The sequence below is a fragment of the Drosophila novamexicana genome, unplaced genomic scaffold (assembly GCF_003285875.2).
Source record: "Drosophila novamexicana strain 15010-1031.04,08,12 unplaced genomic scaffold, DnovRS2.1 tig00000485-arrow-pilon, whole genome shotgun sequence".
In the NCBI taxonomy this organism is placed as follows: Eukaryota; Metazoa; Arthropoda; class Insecta; order Diptera; family Drosophilidae; genus Drosophila; species Drosophila novamexicana.
This window is the reverse complement of record NW_020824808.1, coordinates 5,159,308-5,177,094: the sequence shown is the minus strand read 5'-3', so window position 1 is coordinate 5,177,094 and position 17,787 is coordinate 5,159,308. Positions and strand designations below refer to the sequence as shown.

Genomic DNA, 17,787 nt, shown 5'->3' with positions numbered 1-17,787 from the left:
GCTGTTTCTTCCGGCAAAAGACTTAATAACTAAAATTATTCAATTAACCTATTTTCCAACACTTAGTGATTTAAAAGTAAATATCTCACGATTTTGAACAGTTGTGCTGGTAAATAGATTTAGATACATAAAATATTAGGCTTCGCGATGGCGTTGCCACCTTGTTTAGGATTTTATATATGAGCGAAATCGCTTTCAACTGCATTGATTTACCTAAGCCTTACTATTTATTGTATAAAATGAATTAATTTCGATTGCATGACATTGCCTGCAAGAAATTGGCCGTGTCACGACGCAGCATGCATGAACCATCATCGACACGAAACACGCCACCAGCAACAACAATAAAAATAAATATCGACCCGTCGCTGCCGTCGCCGCAGCTGTGAGTGGTAGTTGCTTTACCGTCGCGCTGCTAAAGCGTCGCCAAATTGCTGCTGTCACAGTACCTGTATCGAATTTTCGTATGTAAAAACAAACGAATGCCAAAATAGAAAGTCAACTCATTTTAATGCAAATGCGTTTAACTTAAATGCTAAAACTGTGCGAAATTATATTAAAACGTTGCATATGCAACGGCCAGGGCCACACATGTGTTTGTTTTTCTAGACGAGTGCATCTGTGTGTGGCGTCTTGAGAGTGTATTTGTGTGTGGGTGTGCGTGTGCGTGTATGTGTAGCTGAGAAGCTCAGCAACTGCTCAAGTTGCATATTTGATTAATTTATCATTCAAGGAACTGCGCCTGACGTGCACTTGCCCAGATCTACGTAATCTGTTGCCTGAAAGCGTGTTGATGATCATTAACTGCAATTGGTTTGCTTAGCGTGTTCGTGTTTGTTTACTTGTCGCATTCAGAATCGCCGCTTAAATTTTCCTTGTGTGTCGTAAGTCGTTTGATAAACAAACAGTTTCGTTGTTGTTGCGGGTGAAAAGTACGTTTTACATTCTGTGTAAATACAATAATGTTACTATTCTCATATATGTTTGGCCATGGGGTGTGCGATCTGCATATCTGGCTTAAGTGTAAACATTTTGCTGTCTAGAAATAAAATTTATGTACGCTGGCGTAAGCTGCTTGATAAATCATTTTAAAAAATGTAATTTTAGCTTATACTGGTACGTTTTGCTGCCCGGTACGCAGCTCAGCTTGTGTGAAATTGGATAACGTTAAAATTTGCTTATGTCCTGATCGTTCAAAAATAAATTTCACTTAATGGGGCAGAAATTAAAAATCGTTGAAGAGCACTGCACTGATTTTTGATCTTAATACCTATAAATGGAATTTTAAGAAACAGCATTTTTTCGATCATTTCATTTATTTTCAAATAAGGGTGATGTTATTTAAGAATTTGAATGAAAATTTTGCTTCACAATTTGTGTAAAGCTGCATGAAGCTTAAAGCCGATGTTATATAATTGAATAAATAGTAAAATAAACGGTTTTCCTCGAGCAAAACATCTGAGCTGCATACCTAGCTTGTGTGTACACTACATACCGCATTGGGGTATATCGTTTTTGTATTGAAAAGATAACAGATAATGCAATCTAATATTGCCGCTTCTTTCGCACGTGATAGTCCACAATTAACCTATTGGAAACTTAATGGTGATGAATAGGCAGCCGAAACGTTTGCCCAATGATTAACCCAAAGCCGAACCGGCAAGACAATCTAGAAACCGGGCCGATAACAAGTAGTAAAAGAAATCATATTGTGAGGCGAAGGCGTGCGCCAGCTGTGCGCCGGCTATAAAGCGGCCTGCCAAAGCATATCATTCGACCAAAAACACACATCGTGTCAGTCGGACGAGCTAACGTTATAAGACGAATAATCAATTATTTATATAAATATATATTATATACATATATACTGTTACATACTTTACAGTTAAACCTGTCAAACGTTCGATGGAAATGAAGCCAGCCGTCAGCCAGGTAACAGCGACGGCCGCGTCAGGTGGTGGTGAATCATCCGCTTCGGCCGCGGCTGCAGCATACATGCGACAATTTGAGAACATTATAGCGCCGGGCAATGAGGCCTCCATGACCAGAGAGTTCAAACCGCAGGTGGCCTATGAGTTTGAACGGTACTTGAATCCACAAAAACTGAAACAGCACGTGCTGCGCAGCGATAAGCTACGCGCTCTGCTGGAGCACTATGCGCGCGAGACGAAACAGCCTCTAAAGCAGCTGGAGCAACAGGCGCGTGCGATTATCGATGAGATCGGCTTGGATAGAAATATGGCCATAATACGTTGGTGTGGCATTGCCATTACGGCGATTGGCAAGCGCATTTGCGATGGCTTCTATGTCAATTCGGCCAGCATGGCCAATGTGCGCAAGGATATGGGCCGTTGTCCTGTGCTGTATCTGCCCAGTCATCGTAGCTACATGGACTTTATACTGATGAGCTACATATGCTATTATTATGATATTGAAATACCTGGCATTGCGGCGGGCATGGGTAAGTTTCACATATGTCATACTAGTTTCTGGGCCAGCCTAACATTTGAATCTCCTCCAGACTTTCACTCCATGTTTGGCATGGGCACCATGTTGCGAAAAACGGGCGCTTTTTTTATGCGTCGCTCCTTCTCCAACGACGAGCTCTACTGGGACATCTTTCGGGAATATATGTACGCCCTGGTCGCCAATTACCATATAGGCGTCGAGTTTTTCATAGAAGGCACACGCTCCCGCAATTTTAAAGCACTGGTGCCCAAGGTGGGCCTGTTGTCCATGGCATTGCTGCCCTATTTTACGGGCGAGGTGCCGGATGTGATGATTGTGCCCGTTAGCGTTGCCTATGAGCGTGTACTGGAGGAGCAGCTGTTTGTCTACGAACTGCTGGGCGTGCCCAAGCCTAAGGAGTCCACCAAGGGGTTCTTTAAAGCTCTGAAAATCATCGACGAGCGCTTCGGCAAAATGTTTCTGGACTTCGGCGAGCCCATCTCAGTGCGCGAATTCTTTGGACACGACAGCACACAGCGTATGCAACGCGCTGGATTGAGTGGACAATTGCAGAAGCTCAATCGCCAGGAAATAGAGCTGGTCAAGCAGCTGGCCAATGAAATTATCTATCAGCAGCAGCGACGCATTGTCATCAGCACCTTCAATCTGTTAAGTCTGTACTATGCCAGTCAGTTGTACGGACAGCGCTGCGTTAATCTGGACGAGGTGTCCGCCGCCATACTCCATCTGAAGCGCATGTTTGAGCAGCTGGGCGCCCATGTCAGCACCAGTACGAATAGCATCAAGGTGGACGTGATCGATACCATTGAGATACACAGCAACATTTTACAATTTCGAGCGGGACGACTCCAGTTCACGCCGCTGGCTGCCGAGCAACTGGCGGCCCAGATCGACGTGCGACGTCTGAAGGCACACGCGCTCTGTCCACAAACGATGGCGGTGGCAGTGCCCATGTTGGCCCTGCAGCTGTATATAAATCCCTGCATGTTTTGGCTGGCACGGCCCGCTTATCTGTTGCTTGCGGCGCTCAAGGAAGAGCGGCGTCAACGGAAGCTTGACACCGTGGGCACGTATGATGAAACGTTGGCAGCACTGCACAACCATGTCAGCAGTATGGATGCGCTGTTTCAGCATGAATTTATCATTGAATCGAATCGCGAAGCGGCCGAATTTGAGACACATTTGAAGCTGCTGCTGGATGAGCATGCTTTGCAGCTGCACGAGCATACGGGCCGGATTAGTGTGCAGGATAATGAGTGCTCGCGGGTTATACTGGCTGCTCTGGCTCCATTTCTGTGCCTTTACTATCAGCTGGCAGTCACGTTGCGACAGGTTAGTAAATGGTTTTGAACTCCAGGAAAACTTTGTTAACTTTTGTAAAACCCTGTCTGCGCAGATGTCTGGCGAGTTCAGCGCGAGGGATCTGTTGGTGCGCGTGCAGCAGCATGTGGAGCAGTTGCTGCAGCAACCAGGTGGATCCGCGGCACATGTACATCCCTATTGCCTGGCTTTGGACAATCTCAATATCGCCATCTATGCGCTAATACAGTCAGGCTATCTGCACAAATCTCGCGATACGGGTTTGATGTGCGTTGCTACGGCAACACCGATGAAGTGCCTCAGGCAGCTGGAGCTGCAGCTGCTCGAGTATTGCCAGCTGATGCCATTTGCCCAGTACTCGACGGCGGCCAATGAGCAGGCCCAATCGCATATGGCCAAATTATAACTGACAAACGGCAAGCGGTTGGCCAACAGCTCGCTGCCCACCGCCTTGGCAACGTCCGCAACCCAACAGCATTGTACAATATCACAATTCATACAATTCATTGTCAGCCTGCTCAAGAATTTCCGCATTATATGCATACTCATTGTGTTTGTACTTGTGGTGCCGTTGTGGCAATTACTACTGTGGCTGATCGCAACCATGTGCTCAGCTGCATAGTGTGTGCGTGTGTGCGAGTGTGTGTGAAGTTTATGGGCTAATTTCATGATGGGTTTGTCGTTTGTGTATAAGAGGGTTATTTTTATTAGTCCTTAAGTATTTAATAATAATTGATATTTTGATTTGTTGCCATACACAAAAGCTTAACCCAAAAAGATTTTGGATGCCAGTCATTGTAGGTCAAGGAAGTCAGGTTTTTTTATAGCTAGAGATCCCAACGACATTTGTTAATATGTATGCAAACATATAAACCCATTTATAGTTCTTGCGGACATTTGATATGATCAAGTTTCTAACTTTTATTTTATTTCAACTATTTACCTTATTGACTTTTAAACATTCCTGGTAAAATGCGCAAAAAGCCCTTTTAAGTGAGTTTATTTCAGTTTACACGTTATATTTTATTTACTATCGTTTTAAGTTATTTACATGTATATGGGTTCTATTTTTAAGACAAATGTTGGTAATGTTGATTTATGTTAATTTTTATGTTTGTCTGTTTAGCCAGAATGGCTTGTATCGTTTGAATAAAACAAAGTAATTTTATCTTAGTTTAATAACATCAGAAAATGTAAATATAACAATGTTAGCAATAATTCGCCATAATGTTAACCTTGTTGTATGTTATTGAAAAGGCGCTTTCACTTTTAAATGAAACTGAATGTACTGTTAGTATTGTACTGTTACCAGAATGTAGACATGTTAGTAACAGCGCATCGCTGTCTCTTGCTCTTCTAAAAATAATCCTGTTCTGTTAACGCATTGCTCACAAAAGCTACCTAACATTTAATTGCATGGACATGTTAGTAACAGCTCGTCTGAATGCTAATGTTTATGTCTCGTGCTAAAAGAGCAATTTTAATTAATATGAAAAACACTTTTAACTTTAATAATTAAGTTTAGTAAACATTACAGAAAAATGTAACCAATAACTCAACAAAGTAACCGAAAGGCTAACATATGGTGTTAACGATTTTACTAGGCAACATTTGACATACACTTTCGTAAATGTTTTTAAAAAATCCCTTACAAATATTAGAGACATCTACAACTCGCTCTTATGGCAGGTCGAGTTCATATTGAATTGTTACAATTGCCCGAAACACTGAAATCAGAATATTGTTTTTTTATAGCTGCTGTAAGATTTTCTCAAATTGCAGAGTATCTAAACTTCAAGCTGCAGCCAACGTCACGTTTATGGTTTTAAGTACATTTAATTACTAAAAGTAATTAGCGACAAGCTTAAAAGTGCCAATTAAAAAGCACTTATATTTTCATTAGCAAATGAATTAGAGTAAGTAGAGACCCTCAAGTTTGATAAATTCTCAATATTTTTATAATGCTATATGCAGAGGAATTTTCTTGTAAGAACAAAAATCAAAAACTGAAGCACACAAGTCTAGCAACAAATAGTGCAATATTTTGTTTATGCTTAAATATTTTTTAAACATATTTAATGGTATATAAGTTTTTTGTAGCTAAATTTATATACATTTATATGTATACTACAGAAACCGAACACCAATATACTAATTTATACACTATATTAACAGCAAAAATAAAATATATTAAATTGGTGCCAGTTGCGCCCTTGCGAAAGATTAACAAAAACCATTAAAAAAACCTAAAACTGATTTTAAAAATGTATATTGTATGTTTACGCAAGAGAGCGGAGAACTTTTATTGGTTAGCAAAACTCGCGCTTGAACTGTTCCAAGGTGCGCTGACTGATAACCACACGCATGAGTATTTTCTCCGCATTCTGTTCATCCGCTCTGGTGTCCACGACGGCGGCATTCTTATAGAGCCAGGCCATTTCTGGTCCGCCGCTGGGCACACGCACCTGCAGCTTTCGGCGTCCGGTGGCGGCCAAAATCTGTTTCTCCACATCCTTGAGCAGCGGCTCCAGGCCAGTCTGAGCGCGTGCAGAGATTAGATGACCCACTTCCGTATTTGGTTGCTGAACCACAGCTGCCAATTGAGCTTTCGGTGTTAATAAATCGCATTTGTTGTAAACATTGATGATGGGCGGCAATTGGCTGACACTGGAGTCTCCACCAGCTATGCTAAAGGCCAAGGAACGCAGAGTGGACTCAACATGGCCGCGCTGTGCGGAATGACAGGGATGCGAAAGATCCTGCACATGTATAATTATATCCTAAAACAGAAACACGATTATATAGCGTGCAAATAGTTGTATTTTTCACACTTACCGCCAGCATGGCATCCTCCAAGGTGGCCACAAAGCACTCAAATAGGCCGGTAGGCAAATCGGACATAAAACCCACCGTATCCATATAGATGAGCTGCTGATTGCAGGGTAAGTTGCCCGCATGCGCTGTTACATCTAGCGTGGCAAACAGTTGGTTGCGCGGCTGCAGCTTATCCTCCACAGTGAGCGCCTTTATCAGCGAGGTCTTGCCAGCATTCGTATAGCCAACGACAGCTGCAACGGGATAATTTTGCTGTTTGCGCTTCTGGCGCAGCAGTTGCCGTTGTCGACGCACGCCATCCAGCTCCGCGCGCAACTTGCGCTCCCTGGTTCGCAGTATTTCCTTTTGAAGATCACTCAGAGAATAGCCCTGGCGCCGGGTCTGCGTAACGCTCGCATCCTTGGCTAGCGCCCATATATAAGGCAGCTCCGCCAAGGCAACCTGCAGACGCGCCTCGGCGCTGGTCGCATGTAGACGCAAGATCTGTATAACTACCGAATAGCGATCCAGTACAGGCAGCTGGAATTCTGTTTCCAGAAATTGTTTTTGTGCAAAGGAGAGCGTGCCCTTGCTTACAAACAGGCAGGTTACCTGTCGCTCCTGCCGCAGATCGGTCATTAGTTGTTTGAGCTCGGCCAGCTTGCCGCTGCCAAAAAGTGTTTTGCGTTCCAGACTCTCCAATGGCACCTTGAGCGACCGAGCCACCTGCCAGTTTGGCAGCGAGTGTATCAGCGCAGTGGCCTCGGCCAGTTGATCGTCAGGCGTTACATCATTGGGCGTTGTTCGCTTTGCGGACCATTTGACATAGGGTTGCAAGATAAATACGTGTTGCGCTGTCGCCACATCCCTGCTGATGCGCATAGCGCCGCCGGCAACTTCATCGTAGGCACTGTGAAGATATAGATTAATTAAGGCTCAGACATATGGTTAAGTCAAACCCACCGATCATCCAAGAAACGCATGTCGCCGGAACTGACTGCGGTTGTATCGCTTTTCTCCTGAAGTCCCGCCTGCATTTGAGCCTCATAGAAGCTCTTACGATTGCGTATGCCCTTGACTCCTTGATGCTGTGTGTACTTAAAACGCGCTGGAATTTGGGTGATAAATGGGCGCAGCTGGGCAGGCCAGGCCACACGCAGCACCGAACGGAAGCACTTCATGACTTAAACTATACTCTTTACAATTTGGCTAATTAAAAGGTTTCCTCTTTGAGCACAGTGTGCTTGCCCTCGTATGCCATCCAAGCCGCTTGACAGGATTTGGTGCGTGTTGATGTCGTTTGATATGCAACACCAGTTGCTACTAAGGAGGAAACCAATACGTTGCACTTAACTGGATAACGTATTTTTGTTTGAACCGCCTTTTGTACAAAATATGTGCCCGCAAATCCTACAAAAAGAATAAATATTATGCAATTATTTTGACAATTAATGAAATGCCTACCTAAACAAAATGATGACAAGCCCGTAAAGAGAGCACGTGTCATGCAGTCCAGATAGCCGTCAAAGCCTGGATGTTTATCGCGTTGCTGTTCCTTCAAACGCTTGATGTCGTTCATAATAATTATTTATTTACGCATTAATTTAAGCGCAAGGAAGTATGTGCCAACCGGCTATACGATGTTGTGCTAGCTTCTCTTATTATGGGCAGCACTGTCTGTCTATTGTTAGTGCACGATCTGGCAACTACACAGCCTGTTAGGCAGCGCGCACACGATGCAATTCTTATTATCAAGCACTTAGCAGATGCAGTTATGTGTTTCTTAGAGGTGTACAAGATTAGTTTGGACTTAAATTAGATGCGCTTATATAATGGTTGCAAGTTAACTCGTTGTTTAAATGACGCATTAGTAAAAATTTGAATGATATACACACATCTACAATCAAATGAAGTATTTGAGTGGCAGATGATAGGCAGCACTTTCTGATATTAGTGTCAGCCGGTCCGGCAACGACATTCCGCTTAGTTGTTTGTGGCGTTTTCTCAAGATTTTGCTGCAAAATGGATGTGGAGAAGATTTGTCGCACTTGCCTTAGCCTCTCGGGTCCATTTTTGTCCATTTATGATGGTGGCACTGGCAGCTGCTTGGTCGATATGCTGCGCGAATTCACAAGGACTAAGGTAAGCCTTGGATTTCAAATTCCAGACGCCCCAGACTCAATTCCTGTTCTTTACAGCCACGGCGCGAGGATAATCTGCCAGCCAGGGTCTGTCTTAGTTGCATCAGCGAAATAAACCACTGCTACTCATTTAAACTCAAATGTGAGAGCTCAAACCGAACGCTGCGACAGCTGCTGCCCAATGCACTCCCCGAGGAGCCGGACCAGCCATCAACAGCAGCCAAGTCCGCAGTGGCTACGTCCGAAAGGTCAGTGCAAACTAATGCGGTGTCAACAGCCACAGCTGAGGCACAAACCGATGGGGTGGCCACATCAGATGCCGCGCAAAACACCAGCATTGAGCAGCCAACACTGCTGGCCAACGAACCTTTGATAGATGAGGTGGATGGACAGGAGGAGGAAGAGTATGACTATGAATTTACAGAAGAGCAAGAAACAGATGAGACGCCGTCCAAGGCGAGCGCCGAGAATATAATACTGCATGTGGAAAAAGACAACATTAAGTTTGAAACGGAAATGGTGTACAATAAAAACACAGGCGAGCTGCTTGAACAGGCGGTGGAAACAGTTGCCAAGCAGAAGGAGTATAAATATCGGCTTGTCAGCAATGGTAATGGCGACACATACATCTCACCAGAACCTGCGCCAACGCTCGCGCTGCCTACGCGCAAGTGTGCCACAAAACTGCCTAAGGAGGAGCAATCGACGCATCAGGAGTCACAGTCAACGTCCAAGCGCAGCGTGCAGCATCAGCCGGAGGAACAGCTGGATGTGCCGTCGCCTGCAAAGAAATCAAAACCCATTAACTCAAATGGCACACCTGCAGGTGAATTGGATGAATTGAAGGCCAAGTTCCACTGTGATCGCTGCAATGCAGGCTTTGCGCTGGAGAAATCCCTGATCATACATCGGCGGCAAAATAGCTGCACCCATCGCAATTTCAAATGCAACGAGTGCGAAAGGGTATTTGTCTCGCTGGATCATTTGACCGAGCATCAGGCAACGCATGGTGCGTTCATATGTCAGGAGTGCGGCTTGCGCTGCGAGTCCATGGAGCAGCTGGGCAGGCACATGGTGCAGACGCACAAACGGAATCTACGCAATCAGTGCAATGTTTGCCAGAAGGGTAAGCCAAGGAGGAGGATTTTGCTACTTTCAGTCTTAAATTTCTCATTTTGCAGTTTTCACCATGTTGTCCACGCTGCGGGATCACATGCGTATCCACACCGGTGAGAAGCCATTTGTGTGCAAAGTTTGCGGAAAAGGCTTCACACAGAATGCGAATCTACGCCAGCACATGATGCGCCACTCGGACATAAAGCGTTTCAAGTGCGAGCTGTGCAATCATTCATTTGTAACCAAAGCGGAGCTGACCTCCCATGCGCGCACCCACACCGGTGTCAAGCCGTATCAATGTGAGGTCTGCTCCTCCAGATTCACCACCAGCTGCTCCCTGGCCAAGCACAAGCGCAAGCACACAGGCGAGCGACCCTATGCCTGTGACTTGTGTCCCATGCGGTTCACAGCGCTCAACGTGTTGAAGAATCACCGACGCACTCACACGGGCGAAAGGCCCTACGTTTGTCCCTTCTGTTCCAAGAGCTTTACGCAACGTGGCGACTGCCAGATGCATCAGCGGACGCATCAGGGCGACAAGATCTACATATGTCCTGTGTGCAGCGAGGAGTTCAAAACGATGACTGATATGCGCACGCATCTGACGATGCACGAACAGGACGACAAGCGATTGGTGCATTTCACCCTGCTGAGCAACAAGGAGAACGGAAATGCGGCGCTAGAGGAGGCGGACGAGGAGTCGGATGCAACCGATTTGCTTTAGGTGATGGAGGCGCCGGCAGCGGCGGTGGCTACTTTTCCCTGTGGGAATTTTAAATACGCTAGGTCTTAAGATGGGATGTTCCATAGATTAGAGCTGGAAAATTATCGACAGAGCTGATACTCTCGATATTTAACATTAGGGGTTTTCAGTGTAAACGGATTGGGGGCTTTATACTCGGCACTTATCATTAGTCGGAGCTGTCAATTGTTACTATCGATATTTAGTAAAAGATGTAGAAAATATTTGTTCATATCCTAAAGCTACATTAATAACTATTAAGCTCGCGGTGTTTCAAGCACAAAAAAAAAATACAAAATATATGTGTATATACAAACAGTAGTTTATGCTCTGATCAGTTGGATCGATCAGTTGAACTGTTGCTATAGATGTTTAACACAGGGGTAATCAAAAAATAAGGGGCTTTTATAACCTATTGATGGTTCGAGCTGTAGTTAGTATCAGGGTATGGACATTCGGAGTATTTAGTGTGTGTATACAACCTTTTGAGGCTCATTAACATTCTTTTTTATATAAAATGTAAAAGTTCTTATGAAACTAAAAACCATGCTTATCGATTTATCACAAGCACGCCCTATTATCAATAGTTCGGCGGTAGCCCGATTGTTTTCCAGCTCAAATTTAAATTATGACATTTTTTTGTAGAATTTCCTTAGTCTTTAATTTTAGCTTACAACAATAGTTATTAAAATGCTTATGAATCGATATATGCACTTGGTCGTCTAGTAGAACTGTCCAAACTGGGGCGGCTGTTGTATCGCCGAGGTGGACGCCTCTGTCGTGGCGACAGCGACAGGCAGATTGAGTGATGCGCCGCTGGTTACAGGCGGATCGCCTTGAAACCAATTAACCAGCTCATGATGCGCACTCTGCACGCATTTGCGCTGATCGGCAATCAGGTTTTCTGAGTATTTCACATGGTTGGCATACGCCTCCTTCTCGTGCTGCGCATCCTTGGACATCCGATGCAGATCCTTCAGTATCGCCGAGCCCCACAGCTGCACATGTATATCAGGTATTTTACTCGCCAATTGCATGGCTGGCGTCACCATATTCATGCTCTCCTTGGAGTTGCCTATGCTAAGGAAGACATGCGAGAGTAGCACCAGAGAGCAGCTGGTCAGGCGATTCAAGTCCTCCGCATTTGCCATTTTAAGCGTTTCGCGCAAGAACCGTCTATGGAGATTAACGAATTGTGAAAATGGAACACTCTGTAATGGCATTATCTACTCACTTGGCCTCATGAAAGCTGTTTTTGTGGAAGGCATGCAATCCCTGGACATAGTAGAAGCCACCCATTAGCGCCTGACTGCTGTACGTGTGCGTATTCTCCGTGGACACTGCGTCGAGTATTTGCTTGAGGTCTGCTTCCCGTTTGGTGCGCAGATATATGATGGCCAGATTGAGATTGGCAAAGAGCTTGAGATCCCTTTCGCCAGTCTCGTTCACACACACCAAAAACTGCCGCTCCGCATGCTCAAAGAAGCTCGTGGACATGGAATACAAACCGATAAGGCAATGCAGCTGCGCCGAATGACGCTTAAGCAGGTTACGATGTGGCGCCGCTATACACACATCGCGAGCAGCGGCTATCTCACGTATGGCTAGCTCACGATTGCCCATGACCATGCGACACATGACAATATGCTCCAGTAAGATGACCTTAAAGACGGATAATATGGATTTGTCCTCCTGCAGTTTCAGTTTCTCGATTTGTGTTAGCGCCTTTTCCGTATACTTTTGCGCCTTGTCCATGTAGCCGGCCATCATGGAGTGCGAGACGGTGACGAGATACACAAGCACATAAAGCTGTTCCTTGGGCAGCCAAACAAACATCTCCAACTGATTGGCACCAAAGATGACCTCATCGCTGGGCCAATTCGGCGCCATAATGGTCTGTATGGACATTTGTAGCTGCTTTAAACTGGGCTTCACCGTTTTGACCTGCCCCAGTGCCAGATAGTAGCACACTTGCAGCACCAGGAAAAACACCTTAAGATACTCCTTCTGATGCGGATTGGGTATGTTATTGTCGATTATCTGGCCCGCTGAATTAAGCAGCGCCAGCACATCGTTCGTTTTCCGTTCAATCATTAGGATCATTGCGCGTGACAGCAGAAATAGCACCTTTAGGTATGTGGCGCCCGCCTCCTCGGCAGATTCGGCGCCCACGGCCAACAGATCGCTGGCAAGCGAATATTCACGATCGTTGGCGTGTATCTGGGACAGTTGCAGGAGCAGCTTGCAATGCCAATAGACATTGTTCTGTGATAGCTCCACCGCACGTCGCAGCATCGCTTTGGCGTGTGAACTTTGCTCCGTTTGCAGATGCAGCTGTGCCAGAAGCGACGCCGTGTCAAATTTGACATCATCAAAATTCATTAGCGGCTCTGATATGCTCCACGCCTGCTCCAAATGCTGACGCGCCAAATCTATGTTGCGCGTGTAGGCCATTAGCACTTGCCCCATTTGCAGGTGTGTGCGCGCCTCCACCTGGAGCGTTAAGAAATTCAATCGATTGGATATGTTAATAAATTGTATTTGCTGTTGACTTTCACTTGAACTTACCTTTGAAGGCGGCTGAAAAGTGAAGAGCGCCTGTAAACATTGTATGCACTTCTTTATATTTGGCGGCTGTGAGGTACGGAAGTATTCGGCGAGTCCGAGCAGCGATATATAGCAGGCATCCTGTGATGCTGCTGTGGTATTAACTCCACTCATTGCGTTTAATTGCTAAAATCGGCTTCGTTTTGTTTATCGCGTAATTTTGTTGTTGTTGTTGTTGTTGCTGCTGCGTGGGTTAATGTGGTGGTTAATCAGTGTTGGTAAACATTGCGGCGCAGTGTTGCTGTATGCGCCATCGATGAATCGTTAACGTAGTGGCAGTGACAAAAAAAAATCTTAACTTATTAAAAGTTATATGTTTATTGGAGCTTTAAATATTTATTTTATATAATCTTCCTCATAGCAATAAAGTATGAGTTTTAAAGATGTGCATCTTTAAAAATACCATTAACACCCTCGTATCATAGCAAACTTATTCGATTACTGCTATCGAATAATCGTTATATCAAAATATTACTCGAGCCGCGCTCTGCAATAAGCTCAGTACAAAATTTTAAGCGGTTGCAGCAAGTCGTGTTTTGGGTGCAATTCAAGTGATTAAGTCTTATCAAGTAAAAGGTATTTAAAAATGTATTTTATTAAAATCTATTATGACCACAACGACCAGTTTTTTGTTTTAAATCGAGCACTCATCACTTATGATTGTCATTAATTTTTGCAATTGCTATTTATAATTGCACAATCTATGGTGAATTATGTGCACTTAAATCTCCTGCTCCAGTAAATAAATGGCTTTCTGTTGTTGTTATTGTCACACGCAATCACAATTCGCTATCGTTATACAAAATGAGTGTGGAGTTTGATATATGTGGAATTTTGTAATGGCATTGTTATTGACGCTGGCTTCTTGAAGATATATATATATATTTATATATATAGAAATATTTATATGTATGCAAGTCTTAATATGGATTTACCCTGGTGACTTGAGATTAGCATACTGACGACAAACGGGCCCTTTTCTGCTCATTACGAAATTCGAATTAATTTTAAAAATGAACACCGTATCAGTGATAACCATTATAAACTGACCCCAATTGGGGTCACTCGCCAAATACTCATGTATTTTCTGACGAATTTAATTTTTCAAAGAAAACTACTCAATATAAATGTTATTGTTTTATTATTTCTCTATTAGCAGCAATGACTTTCATGTACAAACAAGCAGTATGTATAGTTTGCACGTTCAATACTTTGCGTCAACTTCAGTTGGAAATTCCCTAGAAACAAGTTGCTTTGTTGTTTGCTTTAGTTTTTTTTTGCCAGTGTGGGCAGCGCCGGCGCGAATGGAGGCTTCAGCTGTGTTGGTAAACAGCGTGCAAAAGCTTAACATCAATACGGGTGCGAGAAGAAGAAGAAACTAAAAAAAAAAAACAATTACAAAATCGCCAATACAGGGTCAAAAAAGAGCGCGTAAGCGTTGAAATGTTAACAATTTATGAATCACGCACATATTTACAGTGCACATAACTGTGTGTGGACTCGAAACTGGTTTTGAAAATGTTAATTTTGTGTTGGGTTTTTTTTATTTAACGATGCAAAGCGTTTTCATTGCGTCGGCAAATCACGCAACTGTGACGTCGGGCAGTCAGCTGCGAAAGCCGGCCAAAAGACACTCGCTTTTTTTTCACGCTCAGCTGAATGCAACAACAAAAACAATCACAAATAGCTTTGTTGTTGCGAATTCGAGTGCAGACAAACTGATAAACTTTCACTTTTCGCCGTCAGCTCAAGAGCAAGATGTTGCAACTGCTTCAAGTTGTGATTAAGATAAATTAGCTACGACAACTTTGGGCGCATCGCCAAGGTGAATCAGCTTTAAGGGATTTTTAATGACCTGCAAGCTTGCGCTGCATAAATTTGCCGGCTTAGAGATTTTTGTTTATATTAAAGCGCACAATAAAATTGGCAAACGATCTTTACGCGTGACGAATACTAAACAGGCTTATTAAGGCACGTTTTTCCCATGATCATGTTAGCTGTCGATCACTGTGCAAAAGTTGCAAGGCACCTTATCTGCTTTGTAAGTATTACCAATGAATTCAAATTTAAGAGCTAAAGTGAAGTTAGAAAAGGAAGAAACCGATTTATGTATGTGCAGGATGCAAATATGGATTATGGATGCAAATATAAATATTTGAAACTTGAATATGTACAGCTGTCAAAAATAACTGCATTATAAACAAAAATTTATCCGGAGATTAAAATGATTTGTATAGCTATATTGACCTCTCAAACTAATAAAAAGACTTAATTAAATTATAAATGTTTTGTGTGTCGATGCACTTTCTACAAACACTCCGACAAATAAATAAGATTCATAATAATAAAAAATCACTCTGCAAGGCTATGACACTGAATTCCACTCACGTAATATTTGGCAAGAGTGTTGCCAGCCCACTTGCCACATCGAAGGTCACTAATCCCAAACTCTCGTAAATCGTATCTTTGCAGAGAATGAAGTTGTGTTTATCACTGGTGCTGCTGTTGCCGGCGCTGCTAAGCGCCGAATTTTGTGGCACACCAACCGATCCCAGCATGTCGTCCATACGTCCCAATTTGTACCGGGGACAGCAGGAGTTCTCTGTGGCCATGCTGGATGCCATACGTAAGGCGACGCCCAATGAGAATGTCTTCTTCTCACCCTACAGCACTTACCATGCCTTATTATTGGCATATTTTGGCGCCACGGGGGAGACGGAACAGGAGCTGACCAAGACGCTACGATTGAGCTGGGCACCGTCCAAGGAGGCTGTGCGTAGCGCATATCGCACGGAGAAGCAGGCCCGTGCTCTGCGAGCCAAGGAAATGCCCTTGGAATTCTCCTCCGCCGATCGTCTGTACTTCGATAATCAGGTGAGCCTGGCCAGCTGCTTGGATTCTCGTCTACACGACGAAATTGTGCAGTTGAACATCAGGGATAATGCGGAGCTGACGCGTCAGCAGATCAACTCATGGATTGCCAATGTTACACACGATCAAATCAAGGACATGCTTGCCGCCGGCGATATCGACTCGCGCACTCAACTTGTGCTGGCCAACGCGGCCTACTTCAAGGGCCAGTGGTCTAGTCGCTTCAATGCAGACAAGACCGAACAAATGCTTTTCTATACGTCAAGCGAAAACTATTCCTTTGTGCCGATGATGAAGCAGAAGGGCAATTTTCTCTTGAATCCGGATGAGCGCCTAGGTGCCCATGTACTGCAGCTGCCCTATCGCACATCGATGAAGGAAACCGATGAGGATTCGGATATATCTATGGTCATTATACTGCCACCCTTCAACACCGATGCTCTGGAACGGGTACTGGCCAAGCTAAATGCCGAGACGTTGGAGGCAGCACTCAAGGAAGCCTCGTCTCGCGAGATTGAGGTTTCGCTGCCCAAGTTTGAGTTTGAGCAGCGTCTGGAACTCGTGCCGGTAAGTGCGCAGACTTATGACAAGTCCAAGTACACCTATATTGATCGAAATACTTTTCAGATCCTGCGTGAAATGGGCATCAATCAGATATTCGATAGCAACGCCAGCTTCAATGACTTTAGTACCGAGCAGAGCATCAATTTCGGTGATGCCAAGCACATGGCCAAGATCAAGGTAGATGAGGAGGGCAGCGTTGCGGCGGCGGCCACCGTTTTGGTTAGTTTCCGTTCGGCCCGACCCATTGAACCTACCAAATTTGAATGCAATCATCCATTTGTATTCCTGATTTACGATCACAAAGCGAGTGCTATTCTGTTTACGGGCATCTATCGTGATCCCAAGACAATGAAATAAATGCCACGCCCCCATAGGAAGATGCGTGTCAGTATGCCAGTGCCGCGTGCGAGTGTGTGTGTGACTCCTGTAATAATTTAACTTACAATCGCTAACCAAATTTTGTCTCGAATAAGCGCAAGGACCTTAAGCCTGTAATTTTATTTGTAAAATAAATTATAGGAATGTGTATGAACAAACCATTATAACTTCTAGAGATTCTCGTTGTTTTCTTCTATATATATATATATATGTTTATATATATTTAAAATGTTTAAAACTCCAACAGATGCCCGACTATTTGTCAGCAGTGTAAGATTCGGAATATGTTTGAGAATTTTGCTTTTAACCCCGCATTTACTTCCACCCCTTTAGCATTAGTCCGCTGTCTGAGAGAGAGGCCTCTGCTCAACATCTAAGATCTCCATTGAAATAAAATACTTATAGTTAAGCATTCAGTTTTGCACTTTTTCTAATTTCTTTATAAAAAAGATAATGTACATGTACATATTGAATTCTTTCTTTTTTTCTTTTAAGTAAACATTGCTACATAAATACAAAATTAGGAATTTAAATGAGCTACTTATGAGGAGCTTAGGCAACCTAGTTAACAAACACGCGTATATACAAAAAAAAAAAAAACTTTAATGCTTAAAGCAAAGAAATTATAGATTGAATACTTAATCAGTGTTTATGTCTGGCGGGAAAATTGAAATTTCTTTTCGGCAACTAAATTTGTATGTCATGGCTAAAGCAAAAGCACTGAAGGCACTTTATGTTAGCAAGCGGCACTACCTCCATCCTCTC

The 17,787-nt window shown here is 43.8% G+C and overlaps 6 protein-coding genes across 7 annotated transcripts; 3 read left to right on the top strand and 3 right to left on the bottom strand.

The window, feature by feature from the left end:
• The first annotated feature begins 381 nt into the window (after positions 1–381).
• On the top strand, positions 382–6,034 carry LOC115761772 (dihydroxyacetone phosphate acyltransferase). Its single transcript, XM_030703701.1, has 4 exons — positions 382–464; positions 1,886–2,461; positions 2,522–3,801; positions 3,866–6,034. Exons 2-4 carry the CDS (start codon positions 1,906–1,908, stop codon positions 4,193–4,195), a joined length of 2,166 nt encoding a protein of 721 aa, XP_030559561.1. The 5' UTR covers positions 382–464; positions 1,886–1,905; the 3' UTR covers positions 4,196–6,034.
• Positions 5,987–7,861, bottom strand: LOC115761775 (putative GTP-binding protein 6). Its single transcript, XM_030703705.1, has 3 exons — positions 7,567–7,861; positions 6,625–7,513; positions 5,987–6,569 (listed from the first exon to the last, which is right to left on the bottom strand). Exons 1-3 carry the CDS (start codon positions 7,782–7,784, stop codon positions 6,099–6,101), a joined length of 1,578 nt encoding a protein of 525 aa, XP_030559565.1. The 5' UTR covers positions 7,785–7,861; the 3' UTR covers positions 5,987–6,098.
• On the bottom strand, positions 7,801–8,260 carry LOC115761779 (transmembrane protein 141). Its single transcript, XM_030703710.1, has 2 exons — positions 8,068–8,260; positions 7,801–8,013 (listed from the first exon to the last, which is right to left on the bottom strand). The coding sequence occupies exons 1-2, from the start codon at positions 8,180–8,182 to the stop codon at positions 7,817–7,819; spliced, it is 312 nt and encodes a 103-aa protein (XP_030559570.1). The 5' UTR covers positions 8,183–8,260; the 3' UTR covers positions 7,801–7,816.
• Positions 8,261–8,458: 198 nt separating this feature from the next.
• Positions 8,459–10,607, top strand: LOC115761774 (zinc finger protein 2). Its single transcript, XM_030703704.1, has 3 exons — positions 8,459–8,745; positions 8,802–9,870; positions 9,926–10,607. The coding sequence occupies exons 1-3, from the start codon at positions 8,626–8,628 to the stop codon at positions 10,582–10,584; spliced, it is 1,848 nt and encodes a 615-aa protein (XP_030559564.1). The 5' UTR covers positions 8,459–8,625; the 3' UTR covers positions 10,585–10,607.
• Positions 10,608–11,306: 699 nt separating this feature from the next.
• LOC115761773 (MAU2 chromatid cohesion factor homolog) lies at positions 11,307–13,493 on the bottom strand. Its single transcript, XM_030703703.1, has 3 exons — positions 13,171–13,493; positions 11,837–13,095; positions 11,307–11,778 (listed from the first exon to the last, which is right to left on the bottom strand). The coding sequence occupies exons 1-3, from the start codon at positions 13,321–13,323 to the stop codon at positions 11,325–11,327; spliced, it is 1,866 nt and encodes a 621-aa protein (XP_030559563.1). The 5' UTR covers positions 13,324–13,493; the 3' UTR covers positions 11,307–11,324.
• A 218-nt stretch (positions 13,494–13,711) lies between these two features.
• LOC115761777 (serine protease inhibitor 88Ea-like) lies at positions 13,712–17,199 on the top strand. 2 transcript variants are annotated; one of them, XM_030703709.1, is made up of 3 exons: positions 13,712–13,785; positions 15,682–16,647; positions 16,708–17,195. In XM_030703709.1, the coding sequence occupies exons 2-3, from the start codon at positions 15,685–15,687 to the stop codon at positions 16,999–17,001; spliced, it is 1,257 nt and encodes a 418-aa protein (XP_030559569.1). In that variant the 5' UTR covers positions 13,712–13,785; positions 15,682–15,684; the 3' UTR covers positions 17,002–17,195. The 2 variants fall into 2 exon arrangements, with proteins under 2 accessions (XP_030559569.1, XP_030559568.1); XM_030703708.1 differs by lacking the exon at positions 13,712–13,785 and adding an exon at positions 15,185–15,250 and having other exon boundaries at positions 16,708–17,199.
• Positions 17,200–17,787: the final 588 nt, after the last annotated feature.

Bases quoted from the DNA above. Each gene is read 5' to 3' on its own strand.
- LOC115761777 (XM_030703708.1), top strand. From the start codon at position 15,194: ATGATCATGTTAGCTGTCGATCACTGTGCAAAAGTTGCAAGGCACCTT. The intron at 15,251-15,681 runs GTAAGTATTACC...GTATCTTTGCAG, and splicing joins CAAGGCACCTTATCTGCTTT to AGAATGAAGTTGTGTTTATC. The intron at 16,648-16,707 runs GTAAGTGCGCAG...AATACTTTTCAG, and splicing joins AGCGTCTGGAACTCGTGCCG to ATCCTGCGTGAAATGGGCAT.
- LOC115761772 (XM_030703701.1), top strand. From the start codon at position 1,906: ATGGAAATGAAGCCAGCCGTCAGCCAGGTAACAGCGACGGCCGCGTCA. The intron at 2,462-2,521 runs GTAAGTTTCACA...AATCTCCTCCAG, and splicing joins TGGCATTGCGGCGGGCATGG to ACTTTCACTCCATGTTTGGC. The intron at 3,802-3,865 runs GTTAGTAAATGG...CTGTCTGCGCAG, and splicing joins TGGCAGTCACGTTGCGACAG to ATGTCTGGCGAGTTCAGCGC.
- LOC115761774 (XM_030703704.1), top strand. From the start codon at position 8,626: ATGGATGTGGAGAAGATTTGTCGCACTTGCCTTAGCCTCTCGGGTCCA. The intron at 8,746-8,801 runs GTAAGCCTTGGA...TGTTCTTTACAG, and splicing joins GCGAATTCACAAGGACTAAG to CCACGGCGCGAGGATAATCT. The intron at 9,871-9,925 runs GTAAGCCAAGGA...CTCATTTTGCAG, and splicing joins GTGCAATGTTTGCCAGAAGG to TTTTCACCATGTTGTCCACG.
- LOC115761779 (XM_030703710.1), bottom strand. From the start codon at position 8,182: ATGAACGACATCAAGCGTTTGAAGGAACAGCAACGCGATAAACATCCA. The intron at 8,014-8,067 runs GTAGGCATTTCA...TTCTTTTTGTAG, and splicing joins CTTGTCATCATTTTGTTTAG to GATTTGCGGGCACATATTTT.
- LOC115761773 (XM_030703703.1), bottom strand. From the start codon at position 13,323: ATGAGTGGAGTTAATACCACAGCAGCATCACAGGATGCCTGCTATATA. The intron at 13,096-13,170 runs GTAAGTTCAAGT...TTAACGCTCCAG, and splicing joins CTTTTCAGCCGCCTTCAAAG to GTGGAGGCGCGCACACACCT. The intron at 11,779-11,836 runs GTGAGTAGATAA...TAATCTCCATAG, and splicing joins AACAGCTTTCATGAGGCCAA to ACGGTTCTTGCGCGAAACGC.
- LOC115761775 (XM_030703705.1), bottom strand. From the start codon at position 7,784: ATGAAGTGCTTCCGTTCGGTGCTGCGTGTGGCCTGGCCTGCCCAGCTG. The intron at 7,514-7,566 runs GTGGGTTTGACT...ATATCTTCACAG, and splicing joins ATGCGTTTCTTGGATGATCG to TGCCTACGATGAAGTTGCCG. The intron at 6,570-6,624 runs GTAAGTGTGAAA...TTTCTGTTTTAG, and splicing joins TGGAGGATGCCATGCTGGCG to GATATAATTATACATGTGCA.